Source organism: Pseudorasbora parva, chromosome 16 (genome assembly GCF_024679245.1).
Source record: "Pseudorasbora parva isolate DD20220531a chromosome 16, ASM2467924v1, whole genome shotgun sequence".
Classification (NCBI taxonomy): Eukaryota; Metazoa; Chordata; class Actinopteri; order Cypriniformes; family Gobionidae; genus Pseudorasbora; species Pseudorasbora parva.
In genome coordinates, this window is record NC_090187.1 from 35288526 (window position 1) to 35309164 (window position 20639).

Sequence of the window (20639 nt, forward strand, 5' to 3'; positions counted from 1 at the left end):
GTGTTTCTAAATTTAGGTCTGTTTATTAAGTCATGGAATGTTAATATCCCCTGTGGAAATGCTGTACATAGTGCAAATGATTAGTGAGCAAAGAAGTGATTATATAACTAGGCAACATGATGCATAATTAATTAGAGTACTGTGATTTTTATCAATGATCCTTGCTGGCAGGCCTAAAAGATGGAAATGTGTCTTGTCACATTGTTCTTTTAGCGATATAATTTTCACTGCCACTAGAGGGTGGCAGAACACACTCGCATTGAATTCACTATATATATCACTATTTCCAAAAGAAGACCTCCTCTCAGTTGTTTTTAATGTTGGAGGGCCAGTCTGGAGATGGACGGACGTTTTGGTGATAGCCAGAGTTCTCATCACTCATGTATGTACTTGAAATGTTAGGGCTCAGAAAAATAGCTTATGACGTTTACTTAACACAGTGAAAGCCTGAAGCCCCTTTTGAGTCAGCGGTTGATTTTACAGCTTCATATGCACATAATATATCACTCTGAAAGGGTTAGTCTAGTATGAAATCCTATAGAACAGATATATTTTCAAAAGAATGTCATATACTGCTGTTTTAATCATCGACTCAGTTGGCATGCTGTGATTTTAAAATAGATGATTGACTTTGGAAGGCAGAGAACAGCAGCTTTTTTAGATAAATTACTCATTGAGGTGGAATGTACTTTTCCACAGAAAATTTCACACTTGAATATCATATACACTCCCAATAGAATGGCTTTTAGTCCTGCAAATGAAAGTAATTCCTACATTCTTCTGATTGAATAGCACCAGGATTCTCTATATTGTGAATTCACAGAGGCACGGGATGAATTTTATTCAGCGTCTCTTACTGAGAATAAACTGCACACACAATTTAAAGTGACAAAAGGAATTCAGGCGGATAAATCCAAACATCACTGTCCCATCTCTCCTGGCACAGAGGCAGACAGATAGATCTGCCAGACTAGTGCTAACCTGTCTCTATTTAAACATCAATTTACATTCAAACCTGTTGCTAAAAGCAGTCTGTATTTTTTTGTATGTGTGGGGGAGAGGTGGGTCGCATGTGTTTGCCCTTGCAGGCTTGCCTCACATTGTGTGCGGAGGGAGGCTCAGCTGCAAGATTGCAGTTTTTAATGAAAGTGAAGGGGCTATAGAAGACAGGTACAATCTGGGCGTATATATCAAGCGCCTTTGTTGAGGTTGACAATGAAGCAGGCTTGGCTGATTCTACAGACTGGCTAAATGGTCCCACCTATCCCACAAGCACAGGTATTAAGTATGGACAGGAGACACTGACGGGATGAATTCAGCTCCATAGTCCTGAGTCCTGTTTTCAAAGGTCATTGCTTTACTTGATTCCTTTACATGGGTTTATTTCAGACAGGTTTTAAAAGAGCTCTTAAAACTTACATTTTGAATGAACTACTTTCGTAAGCAAAAAATTAAGGTAAAAACACTGTGGTGGATATCATAACATTTTCTCTTATTTAGCTACAACACAAAGGAATATTTTTCCTGGAAAAAAAAGAAACTGGTTTTAGCTATTACATACTGAAATTCATTTGTGCTTGCAATTGAATTAAAGCCGATGTAAGATGATGATTCAGTTCACTGTATATTTCAGCGTGTGAACATTGAGCACAATACCGTGATCAGAAAGTGATTTCAGCAGCCGGGCCACCATTTGCATTTGCTGGCAGCTGCGTTTAGGTTGACAAATAGGGACGACAGGAGAGTCAGCCAACTGCCACTTAGTTATTAACAACTCCTTCAGTGGTGATTTATTTGCCACTTTTTGAAGAGAGGGCATAGCTATTAGATTATTATCAGGGAAAATTAGCCCTGTTTAAGCATAAGGCCACGACTGGGCCTGACCCCTTAATATCCTTATAATGATGCCATTAACCATACAGATGTGAAGAGTCTCCAGTTGGGCTTTACACACAGTATGTTACTCTCTCTCTCTCTCTCTCTCTCTCTCTCTCTCTCTCTCTCTCTCTCTCTCTCTCTCTCTCTCTCTCTCTCTCTCTCTCTCTCTCTCTCTCTCTCTCTCTCTCTCTCTCTCTCTCTCACTCTCTCTCTCTCTCTCTCTCTCTCTCTCACACTCACACACACACACACACACACACACACACACACACACACACACACACACACACACACACACACACACACACACACACACACACACACACACACACACACAATACCTGTTAAATCTAAGCTCTGTTTGTTCATCTATATGCTTGTTTTGAAATGTTTGCCATTTTCTACTTATTTGGCTGAAAATAAGTGAATAGATTTATGTGTTGGATCACCTGACTTGTTTGTGTGTGTTGGTTTGTACTGCTTTTAGGTATGGGCTATTGATCTTGACCTGGGCTACAGTAACCAGCTGGCCATGACCCAGCTGATGCTGATGATGACGAGGGGGACGCTGGACTGCCGCACCAGCAAATTTGATGCTTCTCCTATAGTCAGAGATGTGAAGTCTTCCGTCCGCCTTAAAGGAGTAAAGACCAAAGATGTAATAATCTCTAATATCAAGTAAAATATCCGCTCTCTCTGTTGGCATTAGGAAGATGTGATTGTAGTGGATTTGAAATATGTTTTATTCCAAATCTTCTTAAAGGGATAGTTTACCCAAAAATTAAAATTTAATGTTTATCTGCTTACCCCCAGGGCATCCAAGATGTAGGTGCCACTATAAGAGTAAAAAACACATATACATACAAATCCATATTAAACCCTGTGGCTCGTGATGATACCTTGATGTCTTAAGATACGAGAACACAAGAAACCGAACAGTATTTATGGTATTTTTTACCTCGTAGCAGACGAACCTCATTTAAAGGTGTCATGAACTGGCTTTTTAATTTTTTTATACTGTTGTCTGAGGTCAACTAATGACGTTTGTGTGGTTTTTACATTCAAAAATATCCTAACTAATAAGTATAGGCTATTTTTTACACTGGTTTTGAGGCTCTCTCTCCAAAACGCTGGGTTTGATGAGCGTGAGGCACTGGAGACTTGGAAGTAAACGCCCACGGCTAGGATTGGATAAGATTTGCATATTTAATGAGCTTCAGCTCCTGTCATATCTATGCCCCTGTCAGTTCAGTTCACATGAGGGAGGGGTTTGTTTTGAAAGCGGCAACCGTAATGATGAAGTACATCTTTATTAAACAAACTCAATTATTTATTTCTCATCCACCCGCGATTGATTGGAATATTTTTTATTACATAGCCCGCATGATTGTTCGATATAAGCGCAAACCCTTCAAATGTCAAGTCAAGAGAGAGAGTTGGGCTTTGCGAGACCTTGCCCATACATGTCTGAGTCCAGCGTCCTAAAGGTATGTTCTGTTAGACACGTGAAATTAAGTGAACACCATGTCTTTTTGTGCCAATGTCTTCCCCAAGTCATCAAAAATAAAGTTCAACAACACATTCCTAATATTAGGATCCGAAGGAAGCTTAAAGGGGGGGGTGAAATGCTGTTTCATGCATACTGATCTTTTTACACTGTTAAAGACTTGGAATCCCATACTAAACATAGACAAAGTTTCAAAAGTTAAGGTGGACGTTTGATGGGAGTATTTCTTTGTCAAAAATACTACTTCCGGTTAGTCATAAGTTTCGGCAAGTTTTTTGAGATCATGCGTCCCCATTGACGTTAATGGGGGCGGAATTTCCTTGTATGGGACTTACGGACAATTCTACCGGAAGCGCGTGACAGAGAGAGAGGGAGAGAGCGAAAGTAACAGGCTACGCCCATCAAAGCGCTGGATTGTAGGATGCTGGACAGGTGATGTGCACATAACAATGTCACCAAAAAAGTGCGTTTTTGGTTGCCAGACCAAGACAGTCCTGCACAGATTCCCCAAAACCCCCGCGGTAAGGCAACAGTGGATGTAATTTGCTTTTCCGGATCAGCAACTGAGTTGCGCGAATGTTTATATCTGTTCGCTGCATTTCGGTGCCGACTGTTTCATAAACAAGGCCCAGCTCAACGCCGGATTTTCCCGATCGCCTAATGCTGAATGATGGAGCAGTCCCAATGTTAGAACCGCGGGCGGTGAGTTAGACTGCTTCAAATGTCTGTGTTTTTGCCAATGCTCATCAAGTAGCCCAAACATGATCACGTATAGTTAATTGATCAATGGAGCATGCGATGTGTAGTGCGTGTACATTTGTTTAGCTGGCCACTATATGTGTAACTTTATGTTTGTGTATTGTAAAAGCACTCCAAACAACAATACACAAAGAGGGGGGAAATATGTTGAACTAAATAAGCACGCTTCTTCATTCAAATGCGCTACTATTCCGTGTCTTTCTATGTAAACACTAACTTAGCCTGCCGTGCAAAACCAGTCCGCTTACTGTCTACACAAACCACGCGTAAACACACAAACACGCGTGCACAACTGCACTTCCCACATGTACACCTTCAAAGACAAAAATACGACGATATAATTCAAGTATAAATATGTAAATAACACAAGCCGCTAAGCATATTATATAGTTAGTGTATAACTTGTACCACATAGAGACGTCCTGCTCTAGTCGTTTTTGCTGCTGCTCCTGTTCAACTGCAGCCTCTGGGTCTGATTCCGGATCATAGATGTATGGCTGTATCTGATTAAAAGCCATATTTTTATTTTGAATAAAGTTTTTTCCCGCTGTTAGGGATGACACAGCTTTACGACGCACTCGACTCAACACAATAGCAGCAGCGAGCACACGTCATTATTTAGCTCCGCTCACACGACACGCCCCCACCCGCTCAGCTTTTTTCGGAAAGACTCGGAACAGCGCATCTTTCTTATATAATTATTAAAAAAATAAAGACTTTTCGGAGATATGCAGGATGCAATGCTACTCTATAGGTACTCAAGATTGACATGACACTGACTGAAACTGAGTGTTTCACCCCCCCTTTAAGCAGCAGTGTTCTTCCACAACCAGGAATAGCGCAATATCTTGCTATATTCTTCAGCTTGTTTATTGTTGTTGACTAACGCGAGCTGATCAGCTCCATGAGTTGATGGGCGGGGCTACTGAATTACATGTGCTTATTATTCAGTTGATGAAGTCAAGATGCGAACACGATCATTTTCTGGACCTGGAGTCTATAAAAGCTTTTCTTTGACTAACAAGGATGTTTTCAGCTCTGAAACTTACAGGATATGCTTATATTACCATGACTCGTGGATTCTTATGTATGTGTTTTTTACTCTTTTAGTCTCATTGACATGCATTATACGACCAACGGTTAGAATCAAGAATCTTCATTTGTATTTTATACTGAAGAAACAAAGACACCTATGTCTTGGATGCTCTGGGGGTAAGCAGATAAACATAAATTTTTTTTGGGTGAACTATCCCTTTAAGCCATATGATAGCTTGAGGAAAAGACTGAAAGTGAAGTCATTATTCAATGAAAGTCTTGCCTTGACAATCTTGCTTGACAGCCGTGGTCACCATTCACTTTCATTACATGGAAAAGGGCAGTTTGTACATCCTGCTATAAATAACAATCGTTTTATGTTCCGCAGTAGAAAGAAAGTCATATGGGTCACAAGGGTGAGTAAATGATGACAGAATTTTAATTTTTAGGGTGAACTATCACTTTAAAGGTTAATGTTCTGAACTCTTTGGGATGCTTTCTGTTTTTTAAAGCACAAGAATGCCATTATCCAGAATGTGTTCCTTGAGACTGGACCAAAGAGCAATAAGAGTCCTCTGTTGGATATTATCCCGATAAATCACTGCATCCATAAAGATTGATCCAGCTAAGCTTTGTTGTTTTATTTTGGTTAAATACAACTAAACGCTGTAATTACGTTTCCGACCTGATTGGTGTTTAGAAGAAGCTGAATTCATTATCATTTTGATAGATGAGCCTAAATAATCAGCCCATAAATAATGCATACCATATTCATTATGCATGTGTATGCATGCCTGAGCACCTCATCAACCTGATGCCAGCCCCAAAACAATAGAGTTTCTTTATTAGCGGCAAACCGGAGTTTACGCTTGTTAATCTGCGACTTGTATTATTTTATCAAACATTCATTTAGTTTGTATGTCCTCATATCGCCCGGCTCCCGCCTGCCTGTCTTAATGGCTCTGGCTTTGGCCATCATTTAGGCCTAGAATATTACAAACACAATTAAAACCCTGCAGGAAAAGCTTTTTATTGTTGTTTGAGGATAGTGTGTCTGACAGCTGAAAACAGAGCTCCATAGAAGGGAATTACTCATGCCCCACACACCGTGCAAGGGATTTACCCTCCACTTCATATCTGTCACCGAGAATATGCCTCATGCCCGCTACGAGTCCTACGAGTCATGCCACTCTTAACTAATCCGCTCCTGTGGCGTTCTTTTAGACACATCTTTTATCTGCCGTGTCCGTGAGCATCGTTGGGTTTTAGTGAAAACCTTTTTGTTTTCTGCAGCGGTATAACCTAATAACACAGGACTCGGTCTCCCCAGTGCCCTATATGACTGTGAGACTAATGCCCCGTTTTCCATGTGGGCTTTTGAAACTCTTCTGTTTGTTTCTAGCGTGGCTGTTATTGCTGTCCCCGAGAGGTCATTTTATCATTTAGATGTACTGGTCAAATTTTTAGCAACAAAATCACATGCAATTACTTGTCTAACTCTCTGTGTGTATGTGCTCTTCTCAGCTAACCTCTGTGACCAGCCGCTTTGCAGTGATGTGCACCCGACTTCTTCACACCAATCTTTCTTTGGTATATTATAGCACATTTTTTCTGATGTGCAAAGCGCAGGGCATAGGCTATGATGTCAAGGTAAACCCTCTGCTTGCGTCCCAATAATACAACTGGAGCTCTTTGATTGCAGCGCATGTGTTTTTATATGCTCCTGCTAATGTTTCAGGCAAGGCAAGGCACCGTGTTCGCCCTCCATGACAGCAGAGATAGAAGAAGTCTTGGCATGCTGTGAGTTCCCACACAAAGCAGGCAGACACATTACCCTTATCTTTCTCCAGCTCTGTTTTCCCTTCCTCTGTCCCCATTACTATTAGAGATATATCTATACCTTGAGCACACTCCCAAGAGCAGATTAAACATTATGTAGTGAATACCTCAACCTGAAATGTGTCAGCGCACAAAATACAGCCAAGTTGAATTAAAGGCATTCATCACATAAATCCTATACCTATCACATTGAAGCCCTGCTTTCCTTCCTCATTTCTCCCTAAAGAATAGCACACTCTTTAAGGCTGAGAGTTCTCATTAAGCTCCTTACAGCCCCACAGCCAAACAAGGTGATTGTTTTTTTGTTTTTCTCTGATGATGGTTCTGGGGGATCATTAGTAAGCTCGTTTGTTTCTCTGTGTCGTTAACAGAACAATCTCGGAGAATCTCCAGGGAGCACTGCTGACCTTTGCTCACAACCTGTCAGTTATTCATCAGGAAATATCAGCTCCAAATATGCAAGGAACAAACAATTTTAAGGTATGCGTTTGTTTTTCTTGTGGACCCTCCTCTTAAAGCGTTATTTTACCCAAAAATAACCCAAATATAAAGTAAGATTCCAAGAACACTAATTAAGATATGTTTGATGAAATCAAAATTGTCTGTCAGACTGTTGATGTAGTAAACACAGTGAAGTGATGCATGCATGTGATGCTAACAGAGGAGCTGGCCAATAATAAAGGTGCCGTTCTACCTTAGAACCCGGAAGAGCTGCACGGTGCTTACTATGTCAACAGTGTAGGAGTCTAACACAGACAAGAAGAAATTGTTAAATATTTAAAGAAGTTATTTTTGTTTTGTTTTTGTGCACAAAAAGTATTCTTGTCGGTTCATAACACTAAAGTTAAACCACTGTAGTCACATGGACTATTTTAACAATGTCTTTACTACCTTTCTGAGTCTTTGAAAGTTGCAATGACGTTGCTGCCTATGGGATGGTTCAGAACCCTCTCGGATTTTTTCAAAAATGTCTTAATTTTTTTTTCCCGAAGATGAACAAAGATGAGCAAAGGAGTAGTTAAGGACAGAATTTTCATTTTTGGGTGAACTAACCTTTATGTTTCAGGTCATGTATCTACAAACTAGGACAGAAATCACAATGATTTTTGACAGTATCACCATGTTAAAAAATAATGATTTTTAGTGTCTTTTGAACTCGTTTGAGTCGCTTTACAAAAAAAAAAAAAAACAACTAGACAAAAAAAGACAACAACAAAAAAACTAACTGATAATGAAATAATAATAATAAAAAAACTTAAAATTGTGATTGGCAAATGATGAATAGACTAGACCATACAAGTGTACTGAAAAGGGTTGTTTGCACAAAAATATGTCACAGTCATGTCTAAGTATGCTATTCAAAAAAAATATTGTTAGTAGTTTATTAGCATCATACCATGGTTTTACATTTTGATATTTTGAGATAAAGAGAAGGTGAGGACATTTTTTTACTTGAGTATATTTTATGATATTATTAACATCATATTAACATATTTTACAATACACTAGGTATTCGTTTATAAAAGTCAAAGGTTTATCTCTGGCCATTATCTGCAGCTGAAGACATAGTACAAATGTAGTACACTGTGGACATTGTTGGACACTGTGAGTGAATTAGAGACTATTTGACACTTGCTGATTTACTGCATTCAACACACTGTTACTTAACTTGATAAAGGAATTCTCATTCACTGTTCAGTGGTTAAAGGTTAGATCTGTAGTCAGACATATACTGAATGTCTGCTATTGTTTGCTTTTATAAGGACCTTACCAAGGACATCGAGGAGGTCCTGGGCATGACCGTAAAAAACCAAACCACATCTCAAGAAGAAAAGGAGATTCCTGCAGTCGGAAGCAAACAGTTATCACCTCATAAACCTCACAGATAAACCGACATAGTTATACCCTATCATACAATATCATTTGCGCATTTAGCTACAGTATAATTGCTGTCAACACACATTTCTATAGAACTCAGTTATAGCTGTATTGTGGTTAACATACAATTACATTTAGTTTTTTAGTGATCTAAAATTTTGTGCAATTTTTTCGGTTTGTAAAGATTAACAATGCAAACAGGATAATTGTATTCAAGTCATATGTTCAAGTCATTATTCGACATATTCAAGTCATATGTCACATATTCAAGATATTTTCCTCACTTTTAATAGCTACAACTGGGGAAAGTTGCTTAATTTGTTTCTTAATTAGGTTCCAGGGACACAAAACTATGCATTCATTTTTCTTTAAATGTATCTATAAATTATAATCACTCAAAAAGTTTTTTTTTTAAATAGGTATTTATATGAATGTGCTTTATGAATATAGGGTACATAATGTACTGAATATATTGTACATGTATGTATTGTACTAATGTTATAATAACTAATGCTATATTACTATTTTGTATTTTATGTGTAATTCCAATTATGAATGGCAATAGGTGTGCATGAAAATAAAGATACTGTGTAATCTAGAGCAAATAGGAACAAAAAAGCGCTTGGTTGTTTCTTCCCGGGGAAGATATTTATCGCACCACTGAAGGCTATATTCGGCTATATTGAACGCTTTATAATTTCTGCGAAAAACTAACACATTAAACGTACTTTCGTCCAAGTAGCAATGTAAATGTTTGCCAGGCGGGTTTTAAAGACGCTCCGGTAAACTGTGTAACCTTCACTGACAACCGAACCGGGAATAGGATTGTACTTTCGGCGATATTGTGCTCTGACTTAAAGGTCTCAAAGCCGCCTGGGTTTGATGCTCTTTATATCTCGTGACTTTGTAAACAAGCTGTCGCGTTGCTTAATTTATTTTTCATGACGAAATAATGACGTGACGCTCTAACATTTTTAAAATTAGACTTTACTCAGAAAATGACAGAAATTCTGCGGAGGATCCACAGCGGCTTCATAAAAGTGGTGTTGTTCCCCAGCACATTTGGGAATAAAGCTCTTCGTCCTGCCGCCTCTGAAGTATTAACATGTCACCTCACGCAGCGCGTGCTCCCACCCTGGACTTCGTTCTGCGTGCGCTACCGTGACGTCATCAATGACCAGTTCGGTCTGTCTAATTTCAACTGGCAGGTGCAGGGAGCCAACTACCACATCCTTAGAACTGGTGCTTTCCCTTTCATCAAATACCACTGCACCAAAGCACCTCCACAGAACCTGGAGTTTGAAAACATGTTTTTTGGTGCATTGAAAGTCATCAATCTTGGTCAGTTTAAATTAACATTTTATTTGATATTTCTGAAGACCCTGTTAAGGCATTTCTGATATGTATCTTTCTCTCTTCCTTTAAGGTATCCCATGCTTGGCATATGGCTTGGGCTCATGGATGGTAGTTAGTGTGACCGAGACTGTTCAGACATCTGCAGGACCTGTCACTGTATACTTTGCATACAAGGAGGTGGAGGGTGCTCAGTTCTAATATCAGTGACACACTGTACAGTATTTTCAAATTAGTTTCACAGGCCTATATTTGTTATACAGAATTTCTTAAAATGTATACAAATGGCCTAACATGCACTTTAGTACAAAACAATAAAAAAAATATTAATTTCCAACTTTGGAGTTTTCTCTTAAGTACACAAGTTGTATTCATTTGTATTAATCAGTAGTATTTGCCTAAATAATCAAGATATTTTCCAAAATGTTGAGTAATAAGTGAAGCTATTTAAATAGCCAGTCAGATAAATAATAAAAGACAGCTAAAACCACACACAAAAATAATAATAATAATAATAATAATAATAATAATAATAATAATAATAATTGAGTAAATTCAGAAGTTCAGAACCAGTGATTAAAAGTTTGACCAGAATGTTATGTATTATTTCAAGGTCAAGGCATAGACTTGATTACAGTTCTTTTATCATTATTTATCAAATTGTTTATTGTGTCTCCATTTAGTGCAAATTTATTTTGAATTTTGACATTTTAAGGGTTTTGTCAAACATGGGATGCAGATCATTATGCCATTATCAGGATTATTAGGCATTATTGTGATGCATCTAAATGTATTTGAACTTTACAAGCTATGCAACTCCTCGTTTTCCCTCTTGTTTTCCTCCCTAAAGCTAATGCAGAATTTTAAATACATTCAGCTCATTTATTTAAAGTCAAATTAGAGCCTACGCCCTGCCTGGCATATTGTCAATAGGAAGCAAGAGGGATTGTTTGGAGGACAGGTCTGATAAAATGGTTTTTAATTACAATAGCGGAAGTGTGGCCTTCATTCAGAGCCCACCCTAACCCCCTCCCCCTGTCATTCTCGGATGCTTTGATTTCTGATAATGTGCTTTGCTGACTCTAGCTCTCTTCTGCAGGATCTTTCGTCACATTACCTCTGAGATCGGCTTTGACAAACTACCATATTGATCCTCTAGACTTCTCAAAGCTTTCTGCTGGGCACATTAATCAGAGGCCTCGATTTTCTGGCCTTGCCGCCTTCTCGCTTAGTAGCAGCAGCAATGTAATAATATCGTGTATTACATGCAAATCAATGGACCTCTTGGCTCTTCTCTTGCAAATCTTAATTCCGAGGGATTTTGATTAGAGTGAGCCATTGTCTGTAAGAATCTTGTAAGAATAATGGCTATTTCAAACCATCAGGGCTGTATTAAATTGCCAATATCTCTTATGAAGAATTTCAACATATTTGATCACAAATGACTTAAAAGTCTTACTCATTCCCAGAATATACACCTATTAGGCATAACATTAGGACCATCTTCCTGATATTGTGTTGATCCCATTTTGGTGCCAAAACAGCCCTGACCAGTCAGGGCATGGACTCCACTAGTCCCCTGAAGGTGTGCTGTGGTGTCTGGCACCAAGATGTTAGCAGCAGATCCTTTAAGTCGTGTAAGTTGCTAGTTGGGGCCTCCATGGATCGGACTTGATTCAGCACATCCCACAGATGCTCCATTGGATTGAGATCTGGAGGGAGGCCAAGTCAACACCTCAAACTCATTGTGCTCCTCAAACTATTCCTGAACCATTTTTGCTTTGTGGGAAGGCACATTATCCTGCTGAAAGAGGCACAGCCACCAGGGAATACCGTTTCCATGAAAGGGTGTACATGGTCTGCAACAGTGCTTAGGTAGGTGGTACGTGTCAAAGTAACATCCATATGGAAGGCAGGACCCAAGGTTTCCCAGCAGAACATTGCCCAAAGAATCACACTGCCTTCTTCTCATAGTACATCCTGGTGTCATGTGTTCCCCAGGTAAGCGACGCACATGCATCCGACCCTACACGTGATGTAAAAGCAAACGTGATTCATCAGACCAGGACACCTTCTTCCATTGCTCCTTAGTCCAGTTTTGATGGTCACGTGTCCACTGTTGGCTCTTTTGGCAGTTGACTGGGGTCAGCATGGGCAACGACTGGTATACGGATATACAGCCCAATATGCAACAAACTGCGATGCACTGTGTATTCGGACACCTTTCTATTAGAACCAGCATTAACTTCTTGAACAATTTGAGCTACAGTAGCTCATATTTGATCAGACCACATGGGCCAGCCTTCGCACCCCACTTGCATAAATGAGCTCATGACCCTATCACCAGTTTACAACTGTTACTTCCTTGGGCCACTTTTGATAGATACTAACCACTGCAGACAGGGAACACCCCACAAGAGCTGCCGTTTTGGAGATGCTCTGACCCAGGTGTCTAGCCATCACAATTTGGCCCTTGTCAAACTCACTTAAATCCTTAAATCCTTATCGCTTGCCCATTTGTCTTGCTTCTAACACATTAACTTTGAGGACAAAATCTTCACCTGCGGCCTAATGCATCCCACCCACTAACAGGTGCATGATGAAGAGATAATCAGTGTTATTCATGTCACATGTCAGTGGTCATAATGTTATGCCTCATCTGTGTATACAGGCATGCAGCCCCTATATTACATCCTCAGTGAAGGGGGCTAATTGGCCTTAATGGAAATCATTTAAACACCCAGCGAAATCTGATCAGCACTATTAGCCTGAACGGCTGGCTCTTCCTTTTCATCTTTGAGTGTTGAACTGCTGCATGGGGAATGCTCAGGCAAGCATGTCTTAATTCCTCATTGACTCTTTGACCTTTTCCTCATCGCTGATACTGTAGCAGACCTGGAGGAGGAGTAGAGTGTCACAGCGTGGTGACAGGCCAGGTCTTTGTGGCTTTGACAGGCTGACGTGAGCTCTGAGAAACTCAAGCCGATGTTGCAGTGTTCCTGTTTTTGGTCTGGTCCACGAGTGTGGTGCCAAGCCACAGGAGACGACATTAGTCTGAGCGGGTGCTTATCGCTTACACCTCACCTCGGTCAACGGTCTAGGATAACGGAGCAGCAAATTGGCTACTGTAAAGTAACGGAAAATTTAACGGTGCCATGTTAAGAGATCAGTGCCTTGTTTTAAGGGCCGTGCAATCAAGACTCATGTTTGTAATTGGAGGTCTAAATTACCCTCTCTTGAATATAAGGTACTAATCAACAACGGATTAAGCACTTGTATTAACAAGTTCAATTACATGCAAATAAAGGAGACCAAGTTAAAATCTTTAAATACAAACACTATTTACATCTTAGGTAACTAATGAAAATGTGAAAGCTGGATTTGATTGTGATATGAGGGGGAAAATCAGAGCTACATGGTGCATAATCTATTATTTAGCAAGAAAAATCACATTAATTTTTGGATGACATGGAGATGTATGGGTTTGGCAGAAACAATTATTGTATGAATAACCCCTGCAGCTAATTCTGTGAAGGTTATCATTGAGCTCCCAGACCAACTACAGCCTCGCAGGGTGCTCCATCAGCAGGGGAATGTCAGCCGCATCACGGTTTGTGTCATCTGTTCCAGGTACGCCGTGATCTTGGTGTCAGCAGAGGTGCTGAGACAAATAGGTTTGGAATTGAACTTCTGTTGTCATAAGTCATTAAATGATGGTGACAAACCAAGGTAAGCAATTATAGCTCACTGAATCACATTCATGAGGCATCTTCAAGAATGTCACAAATCTGCCAATGTATTAATTGCATTTGTGTCTCGTGATATTACAGTATTGGCTGCAGTCCTGAATTCTGATTAAATTCATTTTAGCGAGGAAAATGATTTTCTTATAAAGAATAGGATCACTATTAAGAGTGTAATTTCATCTCTAATGAAACCAGTATGTGAATCTCTTATAATAATAATATTTATCTGTTTATTTATATTTTTGTCTGTTGCTTTTTTTGCATTATTTAAACCCACATCTAATTTCACGTTCAATGTGCAAATGTGTTGAACATAAATACTTCCCCCGCATTTTTGTCTGCAGCAAATTAAAGTTGTTTTACTGTGTAAGTTAATGTCAAGTATACAAAGAGTGCTGTTGTTACAACCTGAGTTGTTGATTTGTACAACCTGGTTTAACTTAAAAAATCAGACAATTTTGAGTTTATTGAAATTAAAAATTGGAGTTGATACAATGAAGGAAATTGGTTTAATAAATAGAAACTCAAAATATTTTTGTATCTGAACACATAAAAATCTGATAAATCTTCAAAATAGCTCAATTTGGCATATTTCACTGCGTCATCACGAATAAAACACACAATTACCCCATCTGCTTAAAAATATTTTAATTATATTTGAATAAAGGTTGTCAATTCTTAAAAATGTTCATTGTACTAGGCAACCAGGTAACTTATTTTTTTTGTACATCACTTTTACAGTGTAGTGTTACAAACCTCTGTTTTCTTTAGGCACGTGTGTGTGTGTGTGTGTGTGTGTGTGTGTGTGTGTGTGTGTGTGTGTGTGTGTGTGTGTGTGTGTGTGTGTGTGTGTTTACATTTACAGTATATAAGTAAATGCTACATCAAATTAAACACAAATTGTATTCAGATAATACAATTTTGTCATTTAATATCCACTAACCTGATCAGATTAAAATCGAGAAGTGAAATGTTGTCAGCTCAGGAGGACGGTGTATGATGGTTGGATCTCATCCCTGTAATTTCCAAGTTTTGCTGTCACAACTGACCCAGTGTTACAAGCATTCCTGGTCTTCCCTAGCCTTTGATAGTAAGTATATATTAATGGAGATTTCCCTTATTGCATCTTGTGAGCATTGCAATATTAGACTGAAAAATGAAAATGGATTTAGTGCAATTGTTAAAGCCTTAGTGATTTGTGTGTATTATAATTGCTGACCTCACACCACTGAGGCTGGAATTATTACTTGATGCTTTTTTCACATGCTATTGGGTGCTGAGAGTGATTCTTATAGAGAGGGGAAAAAGCCATTAAAAATCTATTAAAGCAGATCTTTTTACCCAGAGGGGAAAGCCTTCTCATTACTAAGCAGATTGGAAGGGATGACAAGTGGCTGTATATTTCTATTTTATTTTCCGTTCTTCTTTTTTCTCTCTGGATTTTTTTCCTTTTGTAAAGGCCAGCTGAAAGGCAGCATGCCCACTGTGCCAATCAGTATTGCTACAGCTGCAGGTGGCTCCAGCGGCTGTCACTCATGCGAGGCACTGACCCTTTCAAGTCTGGATTCAGGCAAGTGATTCACGATTTGCGGAGAGCAATTCCTCAAGGCCGTCTCTGAAGCGCTCTCTAGTTCGTGTTTAAATAAATGCAACGTTAATTAATGCAGAAGTTCATTAAAAAGTTGTTCATTTGAAGTGCGCAGTGCAGATGATGTTATTTATGAATGCGTGGTGATAACGTGCTTTATGGTAATGGCTCATCATCTGACTGACACATCCGTGTAAATGTATCCCGTCTGAATTCATGCTTTCTGTTTTGATATATTTTCGAACATTTAGCTTAATGCATTGTTTTTGGTTCTCCTTCGAGCTGATTACAACTTCGCTTTTGCTTCTCCCTTGGAGCTTGGAAGATGCCTCGCTCATATTTACTGTTTACAGTGTTGACATTAAGAATAATGGATACTAATGGTGTCTCCATGAATTATTGTGAGAGTTAAATGAACTCTCCATTTTATTATATATTATGCAGTATTTAAAGTTTTGGGTCATTAAAAACCAGACGGCCCCCTCCCCCTCACCCCAAGTTTGTCTTTTACCCCCTGCCAGTGTGCAGCGATGCCCTTGTTGCCACAGGCTACATCATATCTGTTCTTCAGAAGAGCATTATTACAATATTCTGAACTAATGCTTTGTTTTTTATTCTGCATACTGTTGTAGTTTTACTGGATGAGTCTAGGCCAGTCTCAGGATCCTGAGGTGCTACGACTTGTTTATGTTTAGTATGAAGGCCTATTCACATGAAGGACGTGTTCTAAAAATCGCTCTCAATATTAAATATTAAACGCTATGTTCGTTATGTTTTTTTTCCAGGTGATGATTGATAAAGACAATGACAGCCAATCAGAATCTGTCTTGCTGCAATGAGCTCGAGCATGCGTTTAGAACATAGACTGCACTGTAAAAAAAGGCACATTTTGAACTTCTGCAGTACAATTGACTTGGATGTTTAAGTTATTTCAACTTAAATTATGTTAAACTGACTTTAAAAAATGAGTTACATCTTGTATAACTAATAAAAAAAGTTTAACATTTCTTAACTTATTTTGATGAGTTAAAACAATGTAAAAACAGATGTTGTCATAACTTATTGATCATATCATTTTTTTACAGTGTGTAGACTTCATTCGGTTCTGCTGAGGAAAGTGAAGCCTCCAGAGGTCTGAATATGGCGCTGACATCTTGCGCAGCTTTGGGACAGAGTCTGCGCAGTAATGATCCCGAGACCGGAATCTGCCGAGTAGAGAGCAGGAATTAGAGGTGCGATATCAAAAGCCCATCCGCACTCAGATGCAGAACAATTCATTATGTTGGTGTGAAATAAATAGTTATGGAAATGTAGAAATGAAAGCTAAAGCGCCAATCTCCTCCCGGAAAAAAATCCATTGGTGCCTCAGTGACAACATCACTCTGAGAAGCCGTCAGTCTCAGCTGTCAGTCATGACGTCACACCCCCTGTTTTTATACCATCAAATAACTATCTAAAACCAAAATTATAAAAATAAAAAAAAACGAACACTTGAAATTAAATGACCAAAACTGCCTACAATGACAGAAACCAGCTTTGGGGAAAAAATTATATGAAGTGTAATTTGATTGTTTTTTATTTTGCATCCATTAGAAAACTCAGAGGGGTGGGGGGTTATGACCTATACTGGGACCAACCACCTGTAGCAATCGAAGCGCGTAGGCTTTATTTACAGGAGTGCTGCGGCCTTGCTTTAGAATAAACAGAATAATATCGTCCGCTGGTGAGGACGCTAATATAGTTAATAGGGACCTAGCACTGAAGGTTCATAGGCACCTATTGTAATCGTTGGCCTTCCTATTATTTTCTTCTTTAGCTCTTGAGTCCATGGCAGCCCATAGAACCGCTTGTGGGAAAGTTATCAAATTTGTCACACAGATACAGTGCAGTCTGAACCTTCACCATAACACATTTGGAATCTCTAGCTCAATCCCTCTAGCATCAACCAACTGTCCAAATTTGCACTCTGTTTATGCTGAGACCTTTTGAACCCTAAGGGCTAGAAGCAAAAGTGATTTTTTTCAAGACCGTTCCAAGACCCGATTTTCACAAAAATTGTATCAGATCATCTTCAGACCATGCTGACAAAAAGTTGATTCGTCAAACCGTTCTTGAAAAACGTCCAAACGTATTTGACGAAGTTCCCGCCAAATTGAACGCGAGGCTATATCTTCACAAAACTTTAGCGTATTCTGGCCAAACTTGGTGTGTTATGACAACCATGAACTAAGGCTACCTGTACAGATTCGGCGCAGTGCCATCTAGTGGCCAGAAGATGTGAAAAATGTACATTTTTGCTTGTAACTTCTGAAGGGTTTGGTTAAGCATTACAAATATCTGCCATTTTGAATTTTTTAAAATGCTATATTTTACAAATGCATTGGCGTAGCATTACAAAACTCGGTATTTGTCTTCGGCACCCTGCCCTGGGAGTACTCAAAAAGTTTTGAGGCTTCGCCGCCCTGTGGTCAAAAGTTATAATGAAATTTATACAATGATAACTTATTGTAATGCTCTTGAGTACTGAGTAAAATGACTCAGAGGCTCTATCTCTGCAATGCTTTGGCACTTTGACACCAAACTTTGCAAGTTTCGTAAGAGCGCCACCCATTGGTCAACCGTGATAAACCATAGTTCACCCAAAAATGAAAACGTGTTGTTTATCTGCTTACCCCCAGGGCATTCAAGACATAGGTGACTTTGTTTCTTCAGCAGAACACAAATGAAGATTTTTAACTCCAACCGTTGCAGTCTGTCAGTTGTATAATGCATGTGAATGGTAACACATTTGAGTATGAGTACTATAAGAGTAAAAAAAACATGCACATACAAATCCATATTAAACCCTACGGCTTGTGTAGTTAAAAATTTACATTTGTGTTCTACTGTAGAAACAAAGTCATGTCTTGGATGCCCTGGGGGGTCCTTTTTGGCTGAACTATTCCTTTAAATCACATTACTAATGATTGTATTTGATTTTTCAGGCATGTTGCCTAAAATCATCTTAATATGTCTTTACTTGCTCATTGTTGCAGTTGATCTGATGCTCCTAGCCATGCTGGCATGGCTTATCGTGTTTTTTGAGCTTGCCCCCGATAATTGCTTCTTACATATGTTCTTTATAGTTCTCGTTTTTGATATGAACGGGCCTTGAATGTTGTAAAGCTTGTTTTTGTGCAGTCCACTCAGTTGTTTTTATAGGTTATACTTATTTAACACTGATTCAACTCTAGAATGTGTATCGCCAAAGTTCTGCTGATTCAAGGGCACGCTTTCTCCCCATGGAGGTCAACGGCATCTATTAAAGGTCAAGATTAAGTCGCGTTCCTCTTAGAAATGTGTGTGTATCTGCTTTCTATACATCCCAATGCATGCATTCTTACAGTTACCGCATGAGTCGTACCTAGCCAACGCAGCTCTTATAGTTGCATTCAGTGAAATCCACTTTAAATACAGTTTTTCAGAGAGCAAGCCGCAAAAAGCATTTTTTTACAAAGGAAAAAAACGTGGAGGAAAGAAAGTGAAATAAATCATTCCTGTTATCCACTTTGATACTCATTCTCTTTTTTTTCTCAGATGTGATGTTAGATCTCCAATCTTTCTGCAAATGAGCCCTGGCTCTCTGTAATGGCTTTCTGCTTCTCATGGGAAGTGCGAGTCGTACGCTCGACCCAAAAGCTGCTGATTGAAGAGGAAAATGTAATACAGGTGTAAAGCAGACTTGATGGGGGTCTTATGCAAGGGTTATGAATTTTAACCATTTTCATCTACACACTTGTATGTACATACATATCCAATTGGATGTGAATGTGCTGGCTGGACTGTTTGCTGCTCCACAGAGACCAAAGGGTTTCTGCTGGGCTGTCGCTAATTCCAGATGAGAGGATTGCTATTATGCTAAATTAATAGGAATTAAGGAGGATTGAGTTGGTTAAGCAAGCACTTGATTAAGCTTTACACAGTCCAGCAGCTTCATGAATGAAGGTGACGCAGACTGTGACTATACAGGACAAAAGAGCTTGGACGGAGATCTTAAGATGCTTACCTTTTTTTTCTTTCTTTGGCCATTGCAATTAGACATTTTACAATATTATTTGTTTGTTTAATTAGTGATTCTTAATTATTATTTTATTTTTGGTGTATAATAGTGAATATTACTTTATATGTGCCTTGGAAAATTAGTTTGTGATCTAAAAATGTGATTTTCATCTTAAAATGCTATGCATTTATCACTTGAGAATGGAAAAAAGTTAATATTAGTAATTATGAGAACAATGTGTTAAAGGGTTAGTTCACCCGAAAATGAAATGTCTTTCATAAATGACTCACCCTATTGTCGTTCCACACCCGTAAGACCTCCGTTCATCTTCAGAACACAGTTTAAGTTATTTTAGATTTAGTCCAGAAAGTAATGAATCATCAAAGTAGTCCATATGTAACATCAGTGGGTTAGTTAGACTCTTTTGAAGCGTCGACAATACATTTTGGCTTTGACTTTATTTAGCATCGTCTTCTCTTCTGCGTTTGTTTTCAAACCTCAAATAAAGATTCAAATGGTCATGAATCAGCAGATTGATTCGTGATTCGTATCGCCAATGTCACGTGATTTCAGCAGTTTGACACATGATCGGATTCATGACCGTTTGAATCTTTATTTGAGGAACACGGAAGAGAAGACAATGCTGAATAAAGTCGTATTTTTGTTATTTTTGGACCAAAATGTATTGTCGACGCTTCAAAAGAGTCTAACTAACCAGCTGATGTCACATATACACTACTTTGATGATGTTTTCACGTCGTATTCTGGACGTGGACAGCAAGTGGGCATACACTTACATTCAAAGGACAGAAAGCCCTCGGACTAAATCTAAAATATCTTAAACTGTGTTCTGAAGATGAACAGAGGTCTTACGGGTGTGGAACGACATTAGGGTGAGTCATTAATGACATAAATATCATTTTTGGGTGAACTAACCCTTTAAATAAGTTTCTACATCTGTGCCCAGTGTTAAAATCTCAGATGTAATGGCATTTGTGGGTGTTCATTTTCTATAGA

At 38.9% G+C, this 20639-nt stretch overlaps 3 protein-coding genes across 14 annotated transcripts in view; all 3 read left to right on the plus strand.

The window, feature by feature from the left end:
- The window catches only part of iqch (IQ motif containing H), a 28436-nt gene extending 18960 nt beyond the window's left edge, over positions 1–9476 (plus strand). For both annotated transcript variants that reach the window (XM_067420501.1, XM_067420502.1), the window contains exons 17-21: positions 2366–2536; positions 6704–6829; positions 6918–6979; positions 7390–7498; positions 8782–9476. In XM_067420501.1, the coding sequence (XP_067276602.1) occupies positions 2366–2536; positions 6704–6829; positions 6918–6979; positions 7390–7498; positions 8782–8907 (594 nt within the window). In that variant the 3' untranslated portion in view covers positions 8908–9476. The remainder of the gene's footprint in view (positions 1–2365; positions 2537–6703; positions 6830–6917; positions 6980–7389; positions 7499–8781) is intronic.
- A 15-nt stretch (positions 9477–9491) lies between these two features.
- On the plus strand, positions 9492–10730 carry c16h15orf61 (chromosome 16 C15orf61 homolog). Its single transcript, XM_067420503.1, has 2 exons — positions 9492–10237; positions 10323–10730. Exons 1-2 carry the CDS (start codon positions 9895–9897, stop codon positions 10448–10450), a joined length of 471 nt encoding a protein of 156 aa, XP_067276604.1. The 5' UTR covers positions 9492–9894; the 3' UTR covers positions 10451–10730.
- A 182-nt stretch (positions 10731–10912) lies between these two features.
- skor1b (SKI family transcriptional corepressor 1b) overlaps positions 10913–20639 on the plus strand; it is a 70285-nt gene continuing 60558 nt past the window's right edge. For 2 of the 11 annotated variants that reach the window (XM_067420512.1, XM_067420511.1), the window contains exons 1-2: positions 10914–15085; positions 15455–16815. The gene's annotated coding sequence lies outside the window, so the exon portion shown is untranslated. Of the gene's footprint in view, positions 15086–15454; positions 16816–20639 lie in introns of all 11 variants that reach the window. The other 9 variants (XR_010898587.1, XM_067420515.1, XR_010898585.1 and 6 more) reach the window with 7 other exon arrangements.

What these genes read in the sequence shown, in the direction of transcription:
- c16h15orf61 (XM_067420503.1), top strand. Translation starts at nt 9,895, where the DNA reads ATGACAGAAATTCTGCGGAGGATCCACAGCGGCTTCATAAAAGTGGTG. An exon ending in ATTGAAAGTCATCAATCTTG is followed by an intron (nt 10,238 to 10,322) that starts GTCAGTTTAAAT and finishes TCTTCCTTTAAG; the next exon opens with GTATCCCATGCTTGGCATAT.